The sequence below is a fragment of the Vidua macroura genome, unplaced genomic scaffold, assembly GCF_024509145.1.
Source record: "Vidua macroura isolate BioBank_ID:100142 unplaced genomic scaffold, ASM2450914v1 whyUn_scaffold_127, whole genome shotgun sequence".
In the NCBI taxonomy this organism is placed as follows: domain Eukaryota; kingdom Metazoa; phylum Chordata; class Aves; order Passeriformes; family Viduidae; genus Vidua; species Vidua macroura.
Genome location: NW_026530548.1, coordinates 32,609 through 54,198, shown reverse-complemented (window position 1 = coordinate 54,198; position 21,590 = coordinate 32,609). Strand labels below are relative to the sequence as shown.

At 61.7% G+C, this 21,590-nt stretch overlaps 2 protein-coding genes across 2 annotated transcripts; one reads left to right on the top strand and one right to left on the bottom strand.

Moving 5' to 3' along the window:
- The first annotated feature begins 1,312 nt into the window (after nt 1–1,312).
- LOC128802625 (zinc finger protein 3 homolog) lies at nt 1,313–2,967 on the top strand. The gene is made up of 2 exons (XM_053969185.1): nt 1,313–1,380; nt 1,568–2,967. The coding sequence occupies exons 1-2, from the start codon at nt 1,329–1,331 to the stop codon at nt 2,827–2,829; spliced, it is 1,314 nt and encodes a 437-aa protein (XP_053825160.1). The 5' UTR covers nt 1,313–1,328; the 3' UTR covers nt 2,830–2,967.
- Nucleotides 2,968–3,497: 530 nt separating this feature from the next.
- Nucleotides 3,498–9,375, bottom strand: LOC128802626 (cytochrome P450 4F3-like). The gene is made up of 13 exons (XM_053969186.1): nt 9,147–9,375; nt 8,765–8,909; nt 8,313–8,366; nt 7,199–7,326; nt 6,516–6,646; nt 5,836–6,103; nt 5,430–5,496; nt 5,226–5,355; nt 5,022–5,155; nt 4,876–4,940; nt 4,709–4,791; nt 4,250–4,608; nt 3,498–4,137 (listed from the first exon to the last, which is right to left on the bottom strand). The coding sequence occupies exons 1-12, from the start codon at nt 9,330–9,332 to the stop codon at nt 4,428–4,430; spliced, it is 1,572 nt and encodes a 523-aa protein (XP_053825161.1). The 5' UTR covers nt 9,333–9,375; the 3' UTR covers nt 3,498–4,137; nt 4,250–4,427.
- Between the last annotated feature and the right edge of the window lie 12,215 nt (nt 9,376–21,590).

Sequence of the window (21,590 nt, the reverse complement as noted above, 5' to 3'; positions counted from 1 at the left end):
ATGCAAGCAGGCATTGTAACACAAGCGCACTGTATCAGCTATTCCACTAAGCTTCATCAGCAACAGAAATAAAAACTATCTTTTTATAACAGAGTTACGCTGACACTACCCATATAGAATCCCTTTTAATATTTGCGAAAAGCCAATATTATAATACGTATTCTCCAACACCGCTCAGCGGTGACTCCGCAGCTCCTGGGCAGAGGCGCAGCGCCCAGCGCTCCCCACTTCCACCTCACCTGCGCCGCCCCCTCGCACCCAGCGAGCCCCGGGAGCGGAATTTTGGCAGGGCGGGAGGGGGACGGCACGGACGGGTCGGCACCGGGGGGCCCCGAGCCCCCTGCCCACGGCTGGGGGGGGCTCACGGGGCTTTCTCGCCCTGCCCCAGAGCCGTGGGGCAGAGGGGGGGGCGAAAGGCGGCTCCGGGAGCGGAGGAGGAGCGGGAGGAAGGGCGGCGGGAGAGAGGAAGAGGAGGAGCGCGGAGAGGAGCGGCACGAGGAGGAGGAGGAGGAGCAGCGGCAGGAGGGTCGCAGGGCGAGCCCGCAGCTCGGCCGGCCCCGGCAGCACCGCATTGCCCCGCATCCCGCAGGTGAGCGGGCAGGGGAGGCTCGGCCCGCGGCCATCGCGGCAGCTCCGCCAGGGGGTTTTTTTTTGGGGGGGGCTGGATGGGGGGGTTTAGGGGAAGGTTTAGACCCCGCCGATTCCGGCGTCATGGCCCAAAAGTATTTCGGCGTGGCTGGGAGAGGTAATTTTTAATTTCAGTTTGGCTGATCCAAAGTGCGGAGTGCGGAGCTGAGCCGTAAATGGCCCCGGGGGGATTTTGGGGGGCCCACGTGGCGATGGGGCGGCAGCGGCGGCGGCGCGGGCCGTGGGTTTTGGGGCTGGCCGGGAGAGGCGGGGGATTGTCGGGGAGCGGGGAAGCCCCGAGTGCGTGGAGTGGGGGGATGCTGGAGAAGGGGGACCCTGGCACAGCTGGGGGCCGCGTTCGGATCAGGGCAGGGTGAGCCCTGGGACCCCCAAAACCCCCTCAGCCCAAAACCTCTCAGCATGCCCGAGCAGGAGCCGGGAGAGGGGGGATGCCCAGGAGCCACGGGCCCCCCAGCAGCTGTGAGGAGAGAGACCCCCATAATCCCAAAGTAAGGACACTGGAAACAGGGAACTCCTGGGAGAGGTCTTTGGACTCCTCCTTGGTTTTTGGAGCTTTTTCTGGCTACCAGACACGCGGTGTTTTGTGGGGATGGACGTGGCCAGTGGGACCTTCAAAGGCAATGCACTCACATCTTGTTTTTCCCCCAAACCAGGAATTCCCTTTCCCAAGCCTTATCTGGATGGAGGAGGAGGCTGCGAGGAAGAGGAAGATGCCCCGGGACAGCCAGGCAGGTGAGGAGGAAGTCAGTGCCCCTTTCCCCCTCTCTCCTGCTCCATCTCCCAGCCCAGCACGGCCCCTGGATGCAGGACAACCCCCCCGATGACGCCGTCCTGCCAGGGACACACTGGGGGGATCTCCTTCCCCTTCCCTCTGGCACGGAGGTAAATCCCATCCTCTCCCTTGTCCTTCCTCCCCCAGAGCAGGAGCTGAGGATGGAGCCCAGGGAGGACAAATCCCCACGGCAGAACCTCATGGCTGAGGCCGTTTTGAGCAGCTCCACAGCGCAGGAATCCAATGGGGAGGAAAATCCCCGGAGATCCCGCAGGAGGAGGGGCTGCAAAGCCAGCCCAGGGTGCTCTGAGGAGGAAAGACCCACCCTGTGCCAGGAAGGTGGGCAGAGATCTGGCCAGGGCTCTGGAGCGGTGGCCCATGAGGAGCTTGATGGTGGCAAGAAGCCCCACGAGTGCTTGGAGTGTGGGAAGAGTTTCCTCAAGCGCTCCCTCCTGGTCCGCCACCGGCGGATCCACACCGGGGAACGGCCCCACAAGTGTGGGGAGTGTGGGAAGAGCTTCAGGATCAGCTCCCGCCTGCTCCAGCACCAGCGGATCCACACGGGCGAGCGGCCCTACGAGTGCGGGGAGTGCGGGAGGAGGTTCCGCGTCAGCTCCCACCTGATCGTGCACCAGAGGACCCACACCGGGGAGAGGCCCTACGAGTGCGGGGAGTGCGGGATGAGCTTCTGCATCAGCTCCCAGCTGGTCAACCACCAGAGGACCCACACCGATGAGCGGCCCTATGCGTGCGGGGAGTGTGGGAAGAGCTTCAGGAGGAGCTCCCACCTGAGCCGCCACCGGATGATCCACAGCGGGATACGACCCTATGTGTGTGGGGAGTGCGGGAAGGGCTTCCGCGAGAGCTCCGACCTGATCATCCACCAGACAATGCACACTGGGGAATGCCCCTACACCTGCTCAGAATGCGGGAAGAGCTTCATCGCCAGCTTCAGTCTGATGGTCCACCAGAGGACCCACACCGGGGAGCGGCCCTACGAGTGCGGGGAGTGTGGGAAGAGGTTCAGCCAGAGCGCCAACCTCCTTGCCCACCAGAGGATCCACACCGGGGAGAAGCCCTACGAGTGCGGGGAGTGTGGGAAGAGCTTCGGCCACAGCTTCAGCCTGATCGCCCACCAGAGGACCCACACCGGGGAGAGGCCCTACGAGTGCGGGGAGTGTGGGAAGAGCTTCAGCCAGCGCTCCAGCCTGATCGTCCACCAGAGGCTCCACACTGGGGAGAGGCCCTACAAGTGCTCAGAATGCGGGAAAAGCTTCTGCCAGAGAGCCAGCCTGACGGTCCACCAGAGGAACCACACTGGGGAGAGGCACCATGAGTGTTCCGAGTGTGGCGAGAGGTTTCAGAGCAGATACCGCCTCCTCAAGCATCAGCAGGTTCACTCAGCATAGAGGCCCTGCCGCTGCCCCCACTGCAGGAAGGGCTTCAAGAAAAACTCCACTCTCGCCACCCACCAGTGACCCACGCTGGGGAGAGCCCCTAACAGAGTCCCAGGGGTGGGAAGAGCGTCTCCCAGAACTCTGCAGCGACCCAACAGCGAGGGGGGCAGCAGTAAGGGAAGCCCTGCCAGTGCCCCGTGTGCGGGAGGAGCTTTGTGCGCTGCTCCAGCTCCATCCCACATGGGGATGACCCACAGTGGCCCTCGCTGGGCACAGACTTGGTGATCCATGTTGGCAAGACACCTCTGGCTGGTGGTCCTCCACGTCTTCCCGGCTCCCCTTTGGGCACTTGGTCACAGCAGAGAGAAAATTCCATCGGGATGCAAACCGACGTCAGGAATTTATTGGGGACGGCACAGTTTTTTTACTTTCGACCCCAAAAGATCTCACCTTTTGCATCCAATCATTTCTTCTGGTGGCATCATGGAATACTGGATGGTGTTGGAGGTCTTTTCCAACCTAAATTATTCCATGATTCCAATTGTCTCTGGCCCACAGGCATCTTCCACAGCCAAATGGTGACGGGCTGGGACAAAATATCAAGATTTTGGAGGCAATGGAGTGGAAATTCCTCTAGGTCCTTTCTACTGACCCAAGGGCATGGAAACTCGGCCAGCATGGACGCGTAAATCCTTTTATTTTGGCTTTGATTTTCTTTCATTTTTCTTCATCCCTTCACCCAAACATTGGGGTAAAAATACAGACATTCAACTAAGACGGGCGTGGTGATGTTGTGGGACATGGGTGGGGACAAGGACATGGGTGACACGACTGTGGATGGTGATACTGGGCAGGCAGGGGGTCACAGATTTAGATGGTGACATGGGGGTGCATGACCATGGATGAGGACATGGGGGACGTGGCCATGGATGGTGACAAGGGGACAAGTCCAAGGGTTGACATGTCCATGCCATGAGGTGTCCCATGACCTGATTTTTAAAAGTGTTAAGTTCTCTTTTTATAGTTCTTTTGAAAGTTTTAAAGTTCTCATAAAACTTCTTTAGCCTTCTGGTAACGTTTACATATTTGAGAGTCAGAGCTCCCACACAATTTCATGTATAAATAGAATAGTTCACATATTTCTCTGTGGGTGGAGAGAAATGATTGATTGATTGATTGATTGATCGATTGATTGATGATCTTTGAACCAGTGTGGTTGGAGAGGTGGCAATTCCATCCTCCAATCCACGGTCGCCTTTGGCATTTTATAAATACCGGATGTTTTGAATAAAACTGGGTCTTTTTCTCTTTTGAACAAAACTGGGTCTTTTTCTCTTTTGAACAAAACTGGGTCTTTTTTCTCTTTTGAACAAAACTGGGTCTTTTTTCTCTTTTGAACAAAACTGGGTCTTTTTTCTCTTTTGAACAAAACTGGGTCTTTTTTTCTCTTTTGAACTTACCAAGCTTCTGTGTGCTCATTTCTTGTCCAACCAAGGACAACACATCCTCAGCGCCACCACGATACTGTCCCCTTCACACTACCATTCATTTCCTGCTCCTCCCCTGGCCGTGACGCCCGCCCACGGGATGTCCCCGTGTCCTGGTGGCCCTCAGGCCGCTCCCCCCAGTGGCTCCAGCAGCAGCCAGAGCCCGTCCTCGGCGCGCAGGATCAGCTCAGGCTTGCGGCGCGGGGGCGGCCTCGCCGCGTCCCTCCGCAGCGCGAACCGGGACAGCGTCAGCGCCGCCGCCACCTTCATCTCGGCCATGGCAAAGCTCTGCCCGATGCAGTTCCTGCCACCACAGCCCCACTGTCACCGTCGCCCCACTGGTGAACCCGGCCGGCGACAGGGGCGGCACCTGGGGACGCTCCTGTCCCCACTCCAGCACATACCTGGGGCCAGCAGAGAAGGGGATGAAGGACGACGGGGACCGTCCCTTGCTGTTCTCCGGGCTGAACCTCAGGGGGTTGAACACCTGGGGTGACACCGACACAGTCACGCCGAGGGGACGCGGCTGTCGCCACCAGGGTGACAGGCACGCCTCAGAGGGTGGCCCTACCTCAGGCTCGGGCCAGAGCTCTGGGTTGTGGTGGGTCCCGTAGATGCTCATCAGGCAGATGACCCCTGGTGGGATGGGAAGGGCCCCTTTAGGGACAGCAGGTGAGGGTGGCTGGTGACACCGGGGACACCCTGGCCATGCCATACCCTTGGGGAGGACGCGGCCATCACGCAGGGGGATGTCCTCGGTGCAGCGCCGGGACACAGCAGTGACAGGAGGGTGCAGCCGCAGGCTCTCCTTGATGCACATGGTGGTGAAGGGCAGCTGGGACAGGTCCTCCCTGGGGACAAATGGGGCTGGCACCGTGTCCCCGAGCCACATGGCTGGGGGTGGCCCTGGGGACATCTCACCATTCGATGTCTGCAGGGTCCCGGCCAGCCAGGAGCTCCTGAACCTCCTGGCGGCATCGCTCCTGGTGCTCAGGGTGGCCGGCCAGGTTGTAGAAGAGCCATGCCAGGCCACTGGCCGTGGTGTCGTGGCCTATGGGGACACTGGGTGAGTGAGGGGACACTGGAGTGGCTCCTGCCCAGCGGCGCCTGGCAGCTCGTGCCCACCCTCAAACATGAAGGTGTCAGCCTCAGCCGCGATGTCCTCGTCCGACAGCGTGTGGCCGTTCTCGTCCTGCGGGGTGAGATGAGCCATGGGCCACCTGGGGCCACCTGGGGCCACGGCCAGATCCCACCCATGGCCACCACTCTTCCCCCGTGGCCACCACCCCACAGGCACCACCGTCCCACTGGCCATCAGCTCTATGGTCAGTGCTGGCCACGACCACCACTGTTCCCCTGTGGCCACCAGTGTATGCCCAGCGCCCCCGTGGCCACCAGCATCCTACTGGCCTCTATGGCCAGCCCTTCCATGGCCACCACCATCCCCCCATGGCCGCCACCCTATGGTCACCATCATCTCCCCGTGGCCACGACCACCCTCATGACCCCATGGCCACCACCCCAGCCCCACCTTGGTGAGCAGCAGGAGGTCGATGAAGTCCATGCTGCGTCCCCGGTGGCCATCCAGCCAGGCCTGGTGGCCCAGGCAGGCGAGTGCGCGGCGCCGGCGCTGCACCACGTCGGCAGTGAAGGCGTGGACGGCGGCGCAGGCACGGGCGAAGCGCCGGCCATCAGAGGAGAGGCTGTAGAGCCACCACGGGTGGAGAAGTGGCCGGAACTGGCGCCGGACCACCAACGAGCTCAGCTCCAGGATGGCCTGGATGTACTCGCTGGGCCGCCTGCGGAAACCGGGGACAGCGGGGGGGACGCTGCGGCCACCAGCACGGATGATAGCGGGGCCACTGGGGCCACCAGGATGGCCAGCACGGACAATGGTGGCACCAAGATGGCCAGTGGGGACTATGGTGGGACCCATGCAGCCACCAGGATGGCCAGCAGGGACCACGGCAGGGCCAGCACAGCCACCAGGATGGCCAGCAGGGACAATGGTGGCACCAGGATGGCCAGCAGGGACCACGGCAGGGCCAGCACAGCCACCAGGATGGCCAGCAGGGACAATGGTGGCACCAGGATGGCCAGCAGGGACCATGGCAGGGCCAGCACAGCCACCAGGATGGCCAGCAGGGACAATGGGGGCGGGGGGGGTCACCAGGGCCAGCAGGATGGTCAGCGGGGACAGGTGACACTCACTCCTGGCAGTGGCTCTCGTGGCTGAAGATGCACTTCTGGAGCGTGTCCAGGGTGAGGAGGCTCAGGGGCTGCAGCACCTCCAACTCCACCGGGCCCCCGCCAGCTGCCGCTGCTGCTGCCCCCCACTTGGCCTGTGGGGATGGATGGGTTGGGGAGGGGACAGGGACAGGGACGGGGACAGGGACGGGGACAGGGACAGGGACAGGGACGGGGACAGGGACAGGGCATGAACTGGGGAGTGGGACAGGGGGAAGAGTTGGGGTGGGGGTGTGGAACAGGGATGTGGTGATGAATGAGGGGGTGGGGCTGGGGTTTGGGGGCAGGTTTGGGTTTGGGGGCAGGTTTGGTTTTGGGGGCAGGTTTGGGTTTGGGGGCAGGTTTGGGTTTGGGGGCAGATTTGGTTTTGGGGGCAGGTTTGGGTTTGGGGGCAGGTTTGGTTTTGGGGGCAGATTTAGGTTTGGGGGCACGTTTGGGGGCAGGTTTGGGTTTGGGGGCACGTTTGGGTTTGGGGTATGGGACAGTGCAGGATTTGGGTGCAGGACGGGACTCGGGGTGCAGCAGAGGGCTCAGGACAGAATTTTGGGTGTGGGACTCAGGGTTTGGGATGCAGCTCAGAGTTTGGGGTGCAGCGCTCATGATCTGGGGCGCAGATGGGGGACTGGTGCGCGCCTCGGGTCTCTCACGAGCAGCACGCGGGTGCTCTGGTTGAAGATCCCCAGGTAATTCCGCAGCACGTCCCCGTGGAAGGCGGGCGCCAGGAGCCGCCGGTGCCGCGCCCAGCGCTCCCCGCCGCTCAGCAGCAGCCCCTCCCCTGGGCAGGGGACACCGGGGTCCGCCGAGGGCACGCGGGGACTGTCCCTGTCCCCCACCGCCCCGCCCCCGGTGACAGACCCGGATCTGTCACAGGGACACCCAGGGGTGCTGTCCCTGTCCCCTGTGACACACCCGGATCTGTCCCTGGGGACACCCATGGGTGCTGTCCCTTTCCCCCACTGCCCCATCCGCTGTGACACACCCGGATCTGCCCTGGGGGCACCCATGGGTGATGTCCCTGTCCCCTGTGACACACCCGGATCTGTCCTGGGGGCACCCATGGGTGCTGTCCCTTTCCCCCACTGCCCCAGTGACACACACAGATCCATCACAGGGACACCCATGGGTGCTGTCCCTGTCCCCGGTGACACACCCGGATCTGTCCCTGGGGCACCCATGGGTGATGTCCCCGTCCCCTGTGACACACCCGGATCTGTCCTGGGGACACCCAGGGGTGCTGTCCCCATCCCCCACTGCCCCCGTGACACACACAGATCCATCCTGGGGACACCCGTGGGTGCTGTCCCTGTCCCCTGTGACACACCCGGATCTGTCCTGGGGACACCCATGGGTGCTGTCCCTGTCCCCTACCGCCCTGTCCCCTGTGACACACCCAGATCCATCTGGGGGGGCCACCCCGGGGTGATGTCCCCACCCCTGTGACACCCAGCTCCATTCACGGGGCACCCCGGGGTGCTGTCCCCCACCCCTGTGACACCCAGTTCCATTCACGGGGCACCCCGGGGTGCTGTCCCCCACCCCTGTGACACCCAGCTCCATTCACGGGGCACCCCGGGGTGCTGTCCCCCACCCCTGTGACACCCAGCTCCATTCACGGGGCACCCCTGGGTGCTGTCCCCCACCCCTGTGACACCCAGCTCCATTCACGGGGCACCCCGGGGTGCTGTCCCCACCCCTGTGACACCCAGCTCCATTCACGGGGCACCCCGGGGTGCTGCCCCCACCCTAACCCCCCCCACTCACCCAGCCAGGGCTTGAGGAAGCCGTAGAAAATTTTGTCCTTGGGGGCCACGAAAGCTGCGGGGTGCAAGGACGGGGTGGGCAGGGATTCACTGGGGTGGCATCAGGTCCCCTGGGTGGGGACACTGGGGGTGGCACCGCCCTGTCTGCACCCATTGACCCTCAGGTGGGGGCCCCGCAGTGGGGACCCCCTCCCAGCACCCATGGCCACCAAAGGGTGCGGGCTGGGGGACAACCAGAGGCCGGACATGGTGACGCCTTTGGGTGGCCTTGGGGAACCTCACGGACGGGTTGGTGGCCATTATGGGATGGCATTCGGCCTGGCCGTGGTGGCACCTCTGGGGACCTGCGGGGTTGGGCCGGTGGCCACTGCCTGGGCACTGCCAGGCCTCTGTGCCAGGTGCGGGGACACCTGTGGGCGGCCCTGGGGACGCTTCTGATGTCCCGTGTCCTACCTGAGGCGCTGAGGAGTGGCCGGAGGGTGCTGGGGTGGAAGAGGCGCAGGACAGGCAGCCAGGGAAGTCCCCACCAGAGGAAGCCATGACGGTACCGGGCCACCAAGGAATCCACCTGCTGTAAGCCTTCCTCCGTGCTCTGGGCCTGGGGACAACAGGGGACAAGTGTGTCACGGGGGGCACGGGCGGGCTCGGGGACACGTGTGTTATCCCCACCGTCCCCTCGCAGGTGCCACCACCCTGTCCTCACCGTCCCCCCTCCCAAGTGCCACCAGCCCATTCCTTCGGTGCCCTCACAGGTGCCACCACCCAATTGTTCCTTTGCAGGTGCCGCCACCCCTGTCCCCGCTGTCCCCGCAGGTGCCACCCGCTGTGCCCTCACCATGCCGGTGTGTCCCAGCAACCAACTGCGCCAGGGCGGGATGGGGAAGTTGTTCAGCTGGCGACAAGTGGCCCGGAATCGGGTGACAGCCACCAGCGCATGCCAGAGCCACTGCAGCAGCAGGGCCACCACGAAGGTGCCCAGGGCCACCGCGCCCAGGGAACCGAGCGCCGCGGCCAGCGCCATGGAGCCGCTCCTGGGGGCAGGCTGGGGACAGGGCAAGGGTCGGGCGTGGGCGGTGTCACCCGCGGGGTGACGTGGCGCCGCGCTGGGTGTCGCCGGAGCGGCCCTTTGGCCGCTGGTGGCGGCGCCCTCTGGCGCGTCCCGGTGGCTCCTCGCGCTGACGAGTCCTGGTGGCAGCGTCCCCAGCTGTGTGTCCTGGTGGCAGCGCGTCCCCCCTTCCCCCTGTGTGTGTGTGTGTGTCCCTGTGTCCCCATGTGTCCCTGTGCCCCCTTCCGTGCCCCTCTCCGTGTGTCCCTGTCTCTATCCCTGTCCACTGTCGTGTGTCCCCGTTCCCTTCCGTGTGTCCCTGTCCTCTCTGAGTGTCCCCGTCCTCTCTGAGTGTCCCCGTCCCCGTCTCCCCCGTGTGTCCCCGTTCCCTTCCTTGTGTCCCTGTCCTCTCTGAGTGTCCCCGTCCTCTCTGAGTGTCCCCGTCCCCGTCTCCCCCGTGTGTCCCCGTTCCCTTCCGTCTGTCCCTGTCCCCTCTGAGTGTCCCCGTCCTCTCTGAGTGTCCCCGTCCCCTCTGAGTGTCCCCGTCCTCTCTGAGTGTCCCCGTCCTCTCTGAGTGTCCCCGTCCCCGTCTCCCCTGTGTGACCCTGCTCCCTTCCGTCTGTCCCTGTCCCTCTCCGTATGTCCCCTGCCCCCCCGCCCGCCCCCGGCGGGACCGAAGTCCCCGAGGTCCCGGGGCCGTGTCCTGCGGAATTCCCGTGTCCCGCAGGGTGTCCCCGTGTCGGTCAGGGTGTCCCCGTGTCCCTCAGGGTGTCCCCGTGTCGCTCAGGGTGTCCCCGTGTCCCGCAGGGTGTTCCCGTGGCTGTTCCTTGCCCGTCCCGGCACAGATAGGGACACCCCACGACACCCCACGACACCCCACAGCACCCCACGACACTTTGACCGCTGCTTTTGTGTCTTTTCTCCTTGGTTTGGGTCCTTTCCCCCTCTTTCACGTCCTTTCCCCCCGCCCCTTTGGGTCCTTTAACCCTGTTTTGGGTCCTTTAACCCTGTTTTGGTTTCTTTCCCCTTCTTTTGGGTCTTTCCCCCCCCCGTTTCGGGTCCTTTCCCCAGTTTTAGGTGCGTTGTCCAGATTTTGGTCCTTTCCCTTAATTTTGGCTGCCCTTCCCCTGGCTTTGATGCATTTTTGGGTGTCTGCCCCCCCTCAACCCTGTCCCCACCCTTCCCCCCACACACCCCTGCCCACCCCTGTCCCCCCAGGCGTCCCCAGGGATGTCCCCAGGTGTCCCCAGGGATGTCCCCAGGTGTCCCCAGGGATGTCCCACATGCCATGTGGACTCCGTGACTGACATGGACACCCTCGACTCCTGTGACACCGGACCACGCTGGCCCCCCTTGGTGGCCCCCGTTCCCCTCTCTGCCAGCACTGAGCTGGGGCTGAGGTCTGGAGGATTTGGGCGACCCCTCCCCAGCCTCAAGCCCCTGATGATCCTCTCATCGCTGAGGTTTTGGGGACATCTTTCCTGGTGACAACTGTCCCTGGCAGCTGCTGGCACAAGGTGGAGAACCCCTAGAATTGCACCTCGCAGGGCCTCCTGTCCCCTACCCCCGATGCTGTGGTCATCAGGGCCATGGACGGGGTGGCCCCGCGGGTGCAACTGGCCCGGCAGCCTCTCCTGCTGGCCAAACTGCTCCAGGGCTACTGGAGGACCGGCAGTGGCTTGGAAATGGGCCAGCGGTTACAGCACTGGGATTTTGGGGCGGCTGGAGAAGGAGGAGACAGCAGGAGGTTTTGGGGGTGCTGTGGGTGCTGTCACACACCTGGCAGCTCTTGAGGGATGTGGAGGTCTTGGCTTGTCGGGTGTCACAGCAGGGAAATGCCCCTGGCTATGGGCAGGGGATGTCACCCCCTAAACGGGGTTGTCACCCCCAAACAGGGCCTGTCACCCCCTAAACAGGAGTTCAGGGGAGCAACAGGAGTTGCCATTTTGTAGCTTATTAGAAAAATGTTACGAAACTCACAGCTTGTAGGACTGTAATATAGATTAAAAAAAAAAAAAATAAACATCTAAGTCAAAACACAAAATATTGTCTCAAGCACTATCAATCACCCCAGGTGCCCAGCAGGTTCTGCCAGCTGTGCCACAACAGGTCCCTTCTGCGTGGTCAGTGTCCCGTGAGGAGGGAACATCTCCTGGAAATGTCACGGAATGTCAGCGGACAATGGAGGCGCTGGCAGCTCCCGGGAGGCCCTGCCAGGGACTGTCCCTGATCTGTGCCCTCGGGGGTCACCCGGACAGGGGCTCTGAGCTGGGGCAGGAGCGCGGGAGCCTCGGGCAGGAAGGTGAGCCCTGCTCAGGGCCAGCGCTGGGGCCAGGGGCTCTGTGGGAGCTGTGTCCCAGTGCCAGCCCAGTCTGGGGCCACAGCCCTGCTGCTGTCCCAGTGCCACCATTCCAGACACTGTGGCCACCCCAGCACTGCCCCGAGCCCAGCCCTGCTGCTGTCCCAGTGCCACCATTCCCCAGTGCTCCCCAGAGCCTCCAGAGCCTGGAGATCCTTGTCATGAGCTGTTCCCATGGCCTGTGACCCCGCTGTCCTCACACCTCCCTGTTTTCCCTGATTTGGGGTCCTGGTGTCCCAGGAAGAGGGGCCAGTCCAGCCCCCAGTTCAGCCGAGGGGCTGGAGTGGGAACAGGGACAATTCTGCTCAGGCACGCCGGGTTTGGGGCCGGGCTCAGCCCTGGGCTGCCCCACAGGGAAAGCTCTGGGAGGGAAGGGGCAGCAGGAGATGGGGGATCTGGCTCTGGGGGCTGGTGGAGGATGGCCTGTGTTGCACTGGGGGCTGTCCCCACAGGGTGCCCAGGTGCCTTTGGCTCCCTGCCTGCCCCCCCTGGCCCCCCAGGTGCCCGGGCCCCTCCAGGGGCAGCTGCCCCGTGCAGGAAGCTGGAGGGATGCCGGGCAAGGGGGCCGGAGCCGTGCCACAGCTGGGGTGGGGTGGACTCTGGGCCAGGGCCGGGCTTGTGGCCAGGGCTGGGGGCTGTGCCAAGCCGGGCTTTGGCCCGGGGGCTGGCAGGGAGGGTGCAGGGAGGAGTCCCGGCGGGGATAAAGGTGCTCCTCACCTGCCGCAGCCTCACCCAGCGCTGCCCAGAGCGAGAGGAAGATGAAGGTGGCTGTGCTCGGCGTGGCCCTGCTCTTCTCCATCCTGCTGTGCCTCCCAGAAGGTGCCTGGGGTCAGAGACGATGTTTCCTGAACCTGAAGCGGGGCTGGATTTGCCCCTATGACCAGGAGCTCAGCTCCGGTGCAGGGCCCCGTCACCACGGTGAGCGGGAGGTCCTTTGGGTTGGGATCTCTGGGATTTTCCTTTGGGTTGGAATCTTTTGGACTTTCCTTTCTGGGATTTTCCTTTGGGTCGGAATCTTTTGGACTTTCCTTTCTGGGTTTTTCCTTTGGGTCGGAACCTCTGGGATTTTCCTTTCTGGGATTTTCCTTTGGGTTGGAACCTCTGGGATTTTCCTTTGGGTTGGAATCTCTGGGATTTTCCTTTGGGTTGGAACCTCTGGGATTTTCCTTTTGGTTGGAACCTCTGGGATTTTCCTTTGGGTTGGAACCTCTGGGATTTTCTTTTCTGGGATTTTCCTTTGGGTCGGAGCCTCTGGGATTTTCCTTTGGGTTGGAATCTCTGGGATTTTCCTTTGGGTCGGAACCTCTGGGATTTTCCTTCCTGGGATTTTCCAGCCATGGGATGGGGGCTCTGGGGACCTCTTCAGCCCCGCATGGTCCAGCCCTGAGGTCCCTCTGCTCCCCTTCCCCAGGCCACCTCGGATATGGGCTCGGCAAGTTGTTCCTTTCTCCTGGTAAGTTCTGGAGTTTTGGGGCAAAACTGGGAACCAGTTTTTGGGGGAACTGTGGCAACTGGGAACCAGTTTGCCTAGCCCATCCCTTACTGGGGCCGGGGACACGCTGGTGATGTGTCACCATCTCTCTGCAGAGGAGAGCCACAGTCAGGAAGAGCAAGGTGAGAACTGGGAATTGTGGGGCCAGACCTCCCCCCTGAGGGCTACCACCCATCCCAGTACACCCCAGTAAATCCCAGTGCACCCCAGTAAATCCCAGTGCTTCCCAGAGTCCCCCCCACTGTATTCCCACCCATCCCAGTGCACCCAGTAAATCCCAGTGCACCCCAGTAAATCCCAGTGCTTCCCGGAGTCCCCCCCACTGTATTCCCACCCATCCCAGTGCACCCAGTAAATCCCAGTACACCCCAGTAAATCCCAGTACACCCCAGTAAATCCCAGTGCTTCCCGGAGTCCCCCCCACTGTATTCCCACCCATCCCAGTGCACCCAGTAAATCCCAGTGCACCCAGTAAATCCCAGTGCACCCCAGTAAATCCCAGTGCTTCCTATAATCCCCCCATTGTATTCTCACCCATCCCAGTGCCCCCCAGTTGTTCCCAGTGAGACCCTCATTCTATTCCCAGTTATACCAGTGCCCACCAGTAACCCCCACAGTGCATCGTTCCCTGTCCATTCCTTGCCCTCTTTCCCCCCTTGCCCATTCCTATTGCCCACCTGTAGGATGTCCCCAAATCCCAAACCCAAACCCAAATCCCAAATCCCAAATCTCCCCCTCCTCCTCCTCCTCCTCCCCCCCAGCGCCAGGCCTTCATCACCCCGTCCCAGTCCCTTGGGGTCCCCAATTCCCCATTTGCCCATCTCTGAGGGCCCCCCCTCACCCCTTACTGGGACTGGGGACACCTTACTGGGACTGGGGACACCTCACTGGGACTGGGGACATCTCGGGCTCTCTCCGCAGGGGACAGTGAGAGCCTCTCAAGCAAGGAGATCTGAGGTGAGCACCCCGAGTCCTACGGGGCCCGGACCCTCCCCTGGCATGGCCACCACCCTTGGGGTCACCCCAGTGTGCCCCAGTACACCCCAGTGCCTCCCAGTCTCCCCCAGTACCACCCTGACCTTCCGGGAGCCTCGGGAGCCTCCATGGGGTCAGGAACTGCTCCAGGTCCATCCATGGGGTCAGAAACTGTCCCAGGTCCTTCCATGGGGTCAGGAACTGCTCCAGGTCCTTCCATGGGGTCAGGAACCTCTCCAGGTCCATCCATGGGGTCAGGAACTGCTCCAGGTCCATCCATGGGCTCAGGAACTGCTCCATGTCCTTCCATGGGCTCAGGAACTGTCCCAGGTCCTTCCATGGGGTCAGGAACTGTCCCAGGTCCTTCCATGGGCTCAGGAACTGCTCCAGGTCCATCCATGGGGTCAGGAATTGTCCCAGATCCTTCCATGGGGTCAGGAACTGTCCCAGCTCCCTCCATGGGGTCAGGAACTGCCCCAGGTCCATCCATGGGGTCAGGAACTGTCCCAGGTCCATCCATGGGCTCAGGAACCTCTCCAGGTCCTTCCATGGGGTCAGGAACTGCTCCAGGTCCTTCCATGGGGTCAGAAACTGCTCCAGGTCCTTCCATGGGGTCAGGAACTGCTCCAGGTCCTTCCATGGGCTCAGGAACCTCTCCAGGTCACAGTTTGGGCTCTGGCTTCAGGATCAGGACCGTTGGTGACACGCGAGTGCCGACCCCTCCAGCGGCAGGAGGAGATCGCCGTCCCTGGAGGACCCCACCCCAAACCCCTGGGAACTCCCCCGGAATGATCAATAAACCCTCAGCAGAGCTTGGTGTCTGTGTGTGGGAACAGGACTCCAGGTCCATTCATCGGTCAGGAACTGTCCCAGGTCCTTCCATGAAGTCAGGAATTCTCCCAGCTCCATCCATGGGGTCAGGAACTGTCCCAGATCCTTCCATGGGGTCAGGAACTGTCCCAGCTCCATCCATGGGGTCAGGAATCCTCCCAGCTCCAATCCATGGGGTCAGGAACTGTCCCAGGTCCTTCCATGGGGTCAGGAACTGTCCCAGCTCCATCCATGGGGTCAGGAACTGTCCCAGGTCCTTCCATGGGGTCAGGAACTGTCCCAGCTCCATCCATGGGGTCAGGAACTGTCCCAGCTCCATCCATGGGGTCAGGAACTGTCCCAGCTCCATCCATGGGGTCAGGAATTCTCCCAGCTCCATCCATGGAGTCAGGAACTGCTCCAGGTCCATCCATGGGGTCAGGAACTGTCCCAGCTCCATCCATGGGGTCAGGAATTCTCCCAGCTCCATCCAGAGGGTCAGGAATTCCCCCAGCTCCATCTGATACCTTGTGAAAGCTGACCTAGAACAGAGACCGGACGGAGCTAAAGAATAAAGTAGGGATTTATTGAGAGGCCTCAATGGACCCACCTTGGGCAGCACAACCCAAAACGGCCCCAAAAAGGACAACAGGTCACGGGGCCTCGCACTTTTATAAGTTTTGGTCCATTTGCCCTTTGGAGCTAATTGTCCAGTTACAGCTTCAGCCCATGAAGTCCCGTCCTTCCTGTTTTCTCTCTCTGGTCCACACTGTTGATGCTCTTGGGCCTGAGATCTGGATCAGCTGTCCTTGGTGCCCAGCTGGAGCAGGAATTGTTTTGTCTCCCTGCTCTGTGAAGAGAGCTCAGCATCCCCTCACACGGAGCCCAGACTTACACACTAAAGCAGAACAGAATCTGAAAAATATGAAAGCCAAAACCTGAGGCATCATTTCCCCGCCCTTCGCAAGGCCTTTACCTTGTCGAGCCTCTACTCTAAATATTTACTAATAATAGGTGTTTAATAACAGATGAGTATCTAACAATAATAAACACCTATCAACACAAACACCTAATCATAAACATCAAATAACAGGTAAATATCTAACAGGAAATGCCCAACAACAGTAGTGTTTTGCACGGTTGGGTATCCTGCAAAGAAGAAGTTCTTTGGGCACGGAAGAGGAATCATTCAAAACATGTTTTCATCTGCATTGGTCTCTGTTTTTAGAGCTGTTTCAGCAGCAGAAGCTTTCTTGGCTCTGGAGTAGTGACCCCAGGGTCCTTTGCCAGCGACTTGGAGCGCGGTGAGGGTGCTCAGCAGAACCTGGGGTGCTCCTCTCCCCTGGGCTTGTAGAGGATCGCCGTCCCACCACTTGACACAGACCCAGTCTCCAGGTCTTACAGATCTGGACAGCACAGCGCAGTTCTGGAGCTTCTGCAGAGCAGAACCCAAATCCGTCAGGTATCTCTGCAAATCAAGTTTCCCCTCCGTGTGAATTTCACCCGGACCGCGTGGAATCTGACATGGCCTGCCAGGGGACTTTTCAGTCCTTTCTGGGACTGCCAGTCCTTTCACAGGGACTGATGTGTGGGTATTCTCAGCTCAGTCAGAGAGAAAGAGAAAGGTTTTCTAACCAGGCAAGAGCCTGGGAAACAGCTGGAAAAGAATGTAAATAATTCTCTAATCTATCTTGTTATTCACATTGTTTATAGATATGCTCTGCCACTGTGTGCCATTCACTGCACACCAATGGTGTGGGATGTTTTTACTCTAAGACCAATGAAATCAGTCTTCTCGGTGTCCTCTATATATAGAGCGGTATATTTGAAATAAATCAGAGCTCATTTTCTTTGCCTTCTGATCTGGAGTTCTCTGTTCCCGTCCTGCTCGACAGCGACACTGATGTTGTCCCTTCTCCTCAGAAAAATCCCAGTAAAGCTACAGGCAAGGCCTGAGCCCATGGCACGGATGCTTCCCGACAGATCTTGCTGATTTGTGTTTTGAGAGTCCCATCCACACCTTCAGCTTTGCCACCCTCTTGGGGTCTATAAGGTGTGTGCGGACCCCAAGAAATTCCCAAAATCCGTCTCACATCCTTAACCGCTGCTGCAACACAGCTCGGTCCCCTGCTTGGTGACATCCCCAAGGGAACCCCGAACCCCGGGATTTTATGACTGAGCAAAGCTTTCAGCACTCCCTTGGCTGTGTCAGCGCGACAGGGGCAAGCGTCCAGCCGCCCACTGAAGGTGTCAGCTAACACCAGTGTGGACCAGTATCCCTCTCTGCATGGTAACTCTGCAAAATCCATCTGCCACTAACCTCCGGGAAGGCCCCCTGCTTTTGTTGCTCCTAACACAACTCTTTTCCTTGCGTCAGGGCTGTTCTCACAACAGATCTCACACCTTGCTCACTACTGATTGTGCGATGTCAGTCATTCCCTTTCCTATTACTACCTTTTTTAGGTGTTTTGGAATATTTTCAACCCCAAAATGTGCATTTTCATGCTGCCTCTGGGCAAGCTCCCGAAGGATCAGGGGTGGGACCACCGCCCGATGTGCTGGTGTGACAGTCCATCCACTTTCTGTGAGCTTTAGGGAACTTAATTCGTTTGTGCTCCGCCGGGTCATATTTTGGGCTGAACCCTGACAAATCAACTTCTTTTTGTGGAATGACTGCGAGAACTGGAGACAGACCCAGCAGCCCCACCCCGCCAGGGAAACACATTTCAAGACCAATAAATAATTGCAACTTGCTTTCGACATATTCGGATTTCTTCGAACCATTAAATCCTTTGGAGTGAATAAAGAATTTTGGGAGGAAAGGGTTTTAAAAGACACCTTGTTTCGAATTTGATTTTTTTCCTTTTTTAACCCAAGCCACTGCTACCTCACTGATGGGGAACTGCAGCCTTTCTCACCACCTGCACTCCCACCCACCCACTCAACCCACTCCCCCTGGAGCCCGCACGGCTCCCAGCACACAATTTGTCCGGGAGAGAGCACGGGCTGAGCCAAGGCAGCAGAGCCCGGAGCTGGCCTGACTTCCCTGGAGCACTGGAAAGGAGGAACTGCAGAGCCACGGACACACAGGGACACAGAGCAAAGCTGTGCTGAGAGGGTTTATTGATTATTGATGAGTGATGACTGAGGGGAAACGGCCCAGGGCTCCAAGGGGTCGGGGGGCTCCTCCGGGGGCGATCATCTCCTCACGGCCCCGGGGAGGAAAAGGACACGGCTCCTGCTCGCCCTGCAAGACAGAAGCCCAGCAGGTGACCTCGGGTGCCCACGGGGCCACGGCTGGGCTCTGTCCCCAGCCCTGTCCCCGCGGGCACGGCTCACCTAGACCTTCAGAGCGGCAGCCACGCGCTTCGCCCGCAGAAGGCGCTCCGTGAACTCATCCAGAGTGGGCTGGGGACAAAGGCAGCCTCAGAGACAGCCGGGGGGCAGCGGGCCGGGCCGGGGGGCAGGGGAGGGCAGGGGGGGCCTCGGGGAAGGGGCTGCGGCAGCAGCGGGCTGCAGGAGCCGCCGTGCTCCTGCCCAGAGGCACCGGGCTCCTGGCCAAGGGCCACGGCCGGGCCAGGGGCCGCGTCCTGCCTCCTCCAGGGGCTCCTGGGCTGGCGGGGATGGGCATGCAACAGGGGCCCCGGGCAAAGGCTGCCCTGGGCAGGAGCCGTGGGGCGGGCTGGCGGCTGGGGGGACACGAGGGGGGCACCGGGCTGTGCTGGGACAAACTGGGATGGGCTGGGCTCCGGTGGCCGGGCGAGGGGAGGCTGTGAGCGCGGCAGAACTCGTGGTACCCACCAGAGGCGACTCCAGGTGCGCGACATTGTCCAAATCCAGCTGCAGAGAGAGCGGGAGACCTCGCTGGTCACCGGGATGCCCCCGGGGCCGGCAGGGCATGGGGGCACCCAAGTGCCCCCCAGTTCCCTGAGGGGCCGCCCTCCCACGCCAGCACCCCACTCACCTCCCGCAGATCATCTCGGGTTCCTTCCAGGAGTGCCTGGCAAGGAGAACAAAGGCTGGGCCTGTGCTGGGCCTGCCGGGGCTGCGGGGGGACACGGGGGCAGGGAGCAGGGGGGAGGCAGAGCGATGGGAATTCAGGGAATTCAGGGCCTCCCAGGAGATCTGAGTGAGCCGGGCCAGACCCAGAGACCCCGAGCTGGGCTGGGCGCAGGGCCCCGGGGACGCGGCCGGCGCCTGGAAGGAGCAGGGCGCGAGGCACGGGGCAGGAGAGAGGAATTGGGGTGCAGGGCCACGGCAGAGCAGCGGAGGGCCTCGGTGGGGACAGGAGAGCGAGGGCGGCAGGGGACAAAACCCGCGGGGCCGGGAGATGCTGTGGGAGTGGGGGGTGAGCCGGGGAACTGTCCAGGGGGACCCCTCTGCCCAGGGCAGGAGGAAAGGCAGAGCACGGAGGGGGGACATGGAAGGAAAGGCCTCGGGAATGGGCAGCGGGAGGGCGGCCGGGGACCCGGCGTGGGACACGGCGGAGGAGGGAGCAGAAGGGCGGGGGGCAGGCCGGGAAGGGCAGGATGTGGGGACAGCGTTTGGCGGGTGCCTCACCCTGGCCCGTGCCGGGGGGCACAGCAGGATGGAGAAGAGCAGGGCCACGCCGAGCACAGCCACCTTCATCTTCCTCTCGCTCTGGGCAGCGCTGGGTGAGGCTGCGGCAGGTGAGGAGCACCTTTATCCCTGCCGGGACTCCTCCCTGCACCCTCCCTGCCAGCCCCCGGGCCAAAGCCCGGCTTGGCACAGCCCCCAGCCCTGGCCACAAGCCCGGCCCTGGCCCAGAGTCCACCCCACCCCAGCTGTGGCACGGCTCCGGCCCCCTTGCCCGGCATCCCTCCAGCTTCCTGCACGGGGCAGCTGCCCCTGGAGGGGCCCGGGCACCTGGGGGGCCAGGGGGGGCAGGCAGGGAGCCAAAGGCACCTGGGCACCCTGTGGGGACAGCCCCCAGTGCAACACAGGCCATCCTCCACCAGCCCCCAGAGCCAGATCCCCCATCTCCTGCTGCCCCTTCCCTCCCAGAGCTTTCCCTGTGGGACAGCCCAGGGCTGAGCCCGGCCCCAAACCCGGCGTGTGGGGCAACCAGGGCAACAAGGGCCACGGCGTCGGGGGGGGACCGGCATCTCCGGCCCCGGGGGGCACTGGGGAGCGCTGGGCCCTGCTGGGCACCTGCAGGCAGGGCTGGGGCCGGGCAGGGGCTCAGCAGTGACAATTCCCACGCCCACGCGGCCCCGTATCCCTTTCCCCGCAGGTGCCCGAGCCGTCCCAGCTCCATCCCCAGAGCGGCGTCCGGAGGGGAACGTGCCCTGCCCTGCCCCTGGGCCTGTCACACCTGCAGCCCCTGAGCCCTCCCGGAGCACCTGGGCCGTGGCCCTGGCCCTGGGCCGAGGCCAGCGCTGGCCCTGAGCAGGGTGGGCCCATGCCAGGGCACGTGGGCAAGTGGCCAGCCGCCCCCAGGCAGCTAACTGGAGCTAACTGGGGTGACGGGGGTGCCCCGTGAGGAGGGGGGCTGCCGGTGCCCTGCCAGCACCTCTGACCAGCCCTGTTCAGCCAGGCCCTGGGGCACCGGGGGGACGCTGTCGACCTTGGCCTTCCAGGAAGGAAAATCCGCGGTGCCGTGCTTCCCCAGGGCCGCCCACGGCTGCGGTTCCTGTTTGACATTCCGGGGCGTCAGTGAAGGGCTCTGCACCTCTCTTGCCCCAGGCACGGCGTGGATCCAGCAGGGAAGTGCGGGCCAGCTGGGAAAACATTCCAGGCCGCTGCCCGGGCTGTTTGCTCTGGACTCACCCACGGAGCCGCAGGGCCCCCGGGGGAAGATTTTCCTGGGCAGTTTTGCTGCTTTGTGCCCACGCAGGAGAGAGCAGAGGGTCCCCGCGGGGGATTCCTGAGCAGAGGGACACGAGCTGTGAGGCCTTTGGTGTGCTGAGGCCGCCTTGGAGGGGCATTGAGGACGTGTCTGCGGGGCCCTGGGCAGGGCATGGACGGATGGACGAGGCTCTCGCTGTCCCAGCTCCTGCAGTGCAATGTGGTGAGCCCCGGATCTGGGAAGAAATGGCGATGCCTGCTTCTAGAGCAGGAGGCTGAAGGGTAGCTTTGTTAAAACGATGCTATATTACATTGATATTTTATTTAAAGAGATGCTAAACTGTGGATTTCTTCTCCCTCTCGGGGTTCCTGGAGGTCAGGGTGACCCCAAGAGAGATCCAAAAAGAGTCTTTGCTTCCTTAGCCCGAACGTTGCCAAAGAAAAGTCTTGGAATGCTTCCAGTTGCTTTTCCAAGGTTGTTTATAATTTCTTTTCTACAATGTTTTCTCTCTGACCTGCCGAGATCCTCTCGGCAAGGCAGCCGTGGCATTCTCCTCTCCCTCTCGGGCGGTGTTTACTTTTGATATCAACAGTTACTTACGCTATGTTTGCAGTTTATTACCAATAGCAAACATTTACGTTGGACAGTGTGTCCCTACCTCAAACCAATGGAAAAGTGTCACCATCACAGCGAGACACGGAGGGCAAGAAGAACAAGAGGAAGTCAGGACACGCCAAATCCCTCCATCTTGTCCCCTGAACCCCTTTTCTTAAAATCCCAAAATTCTAC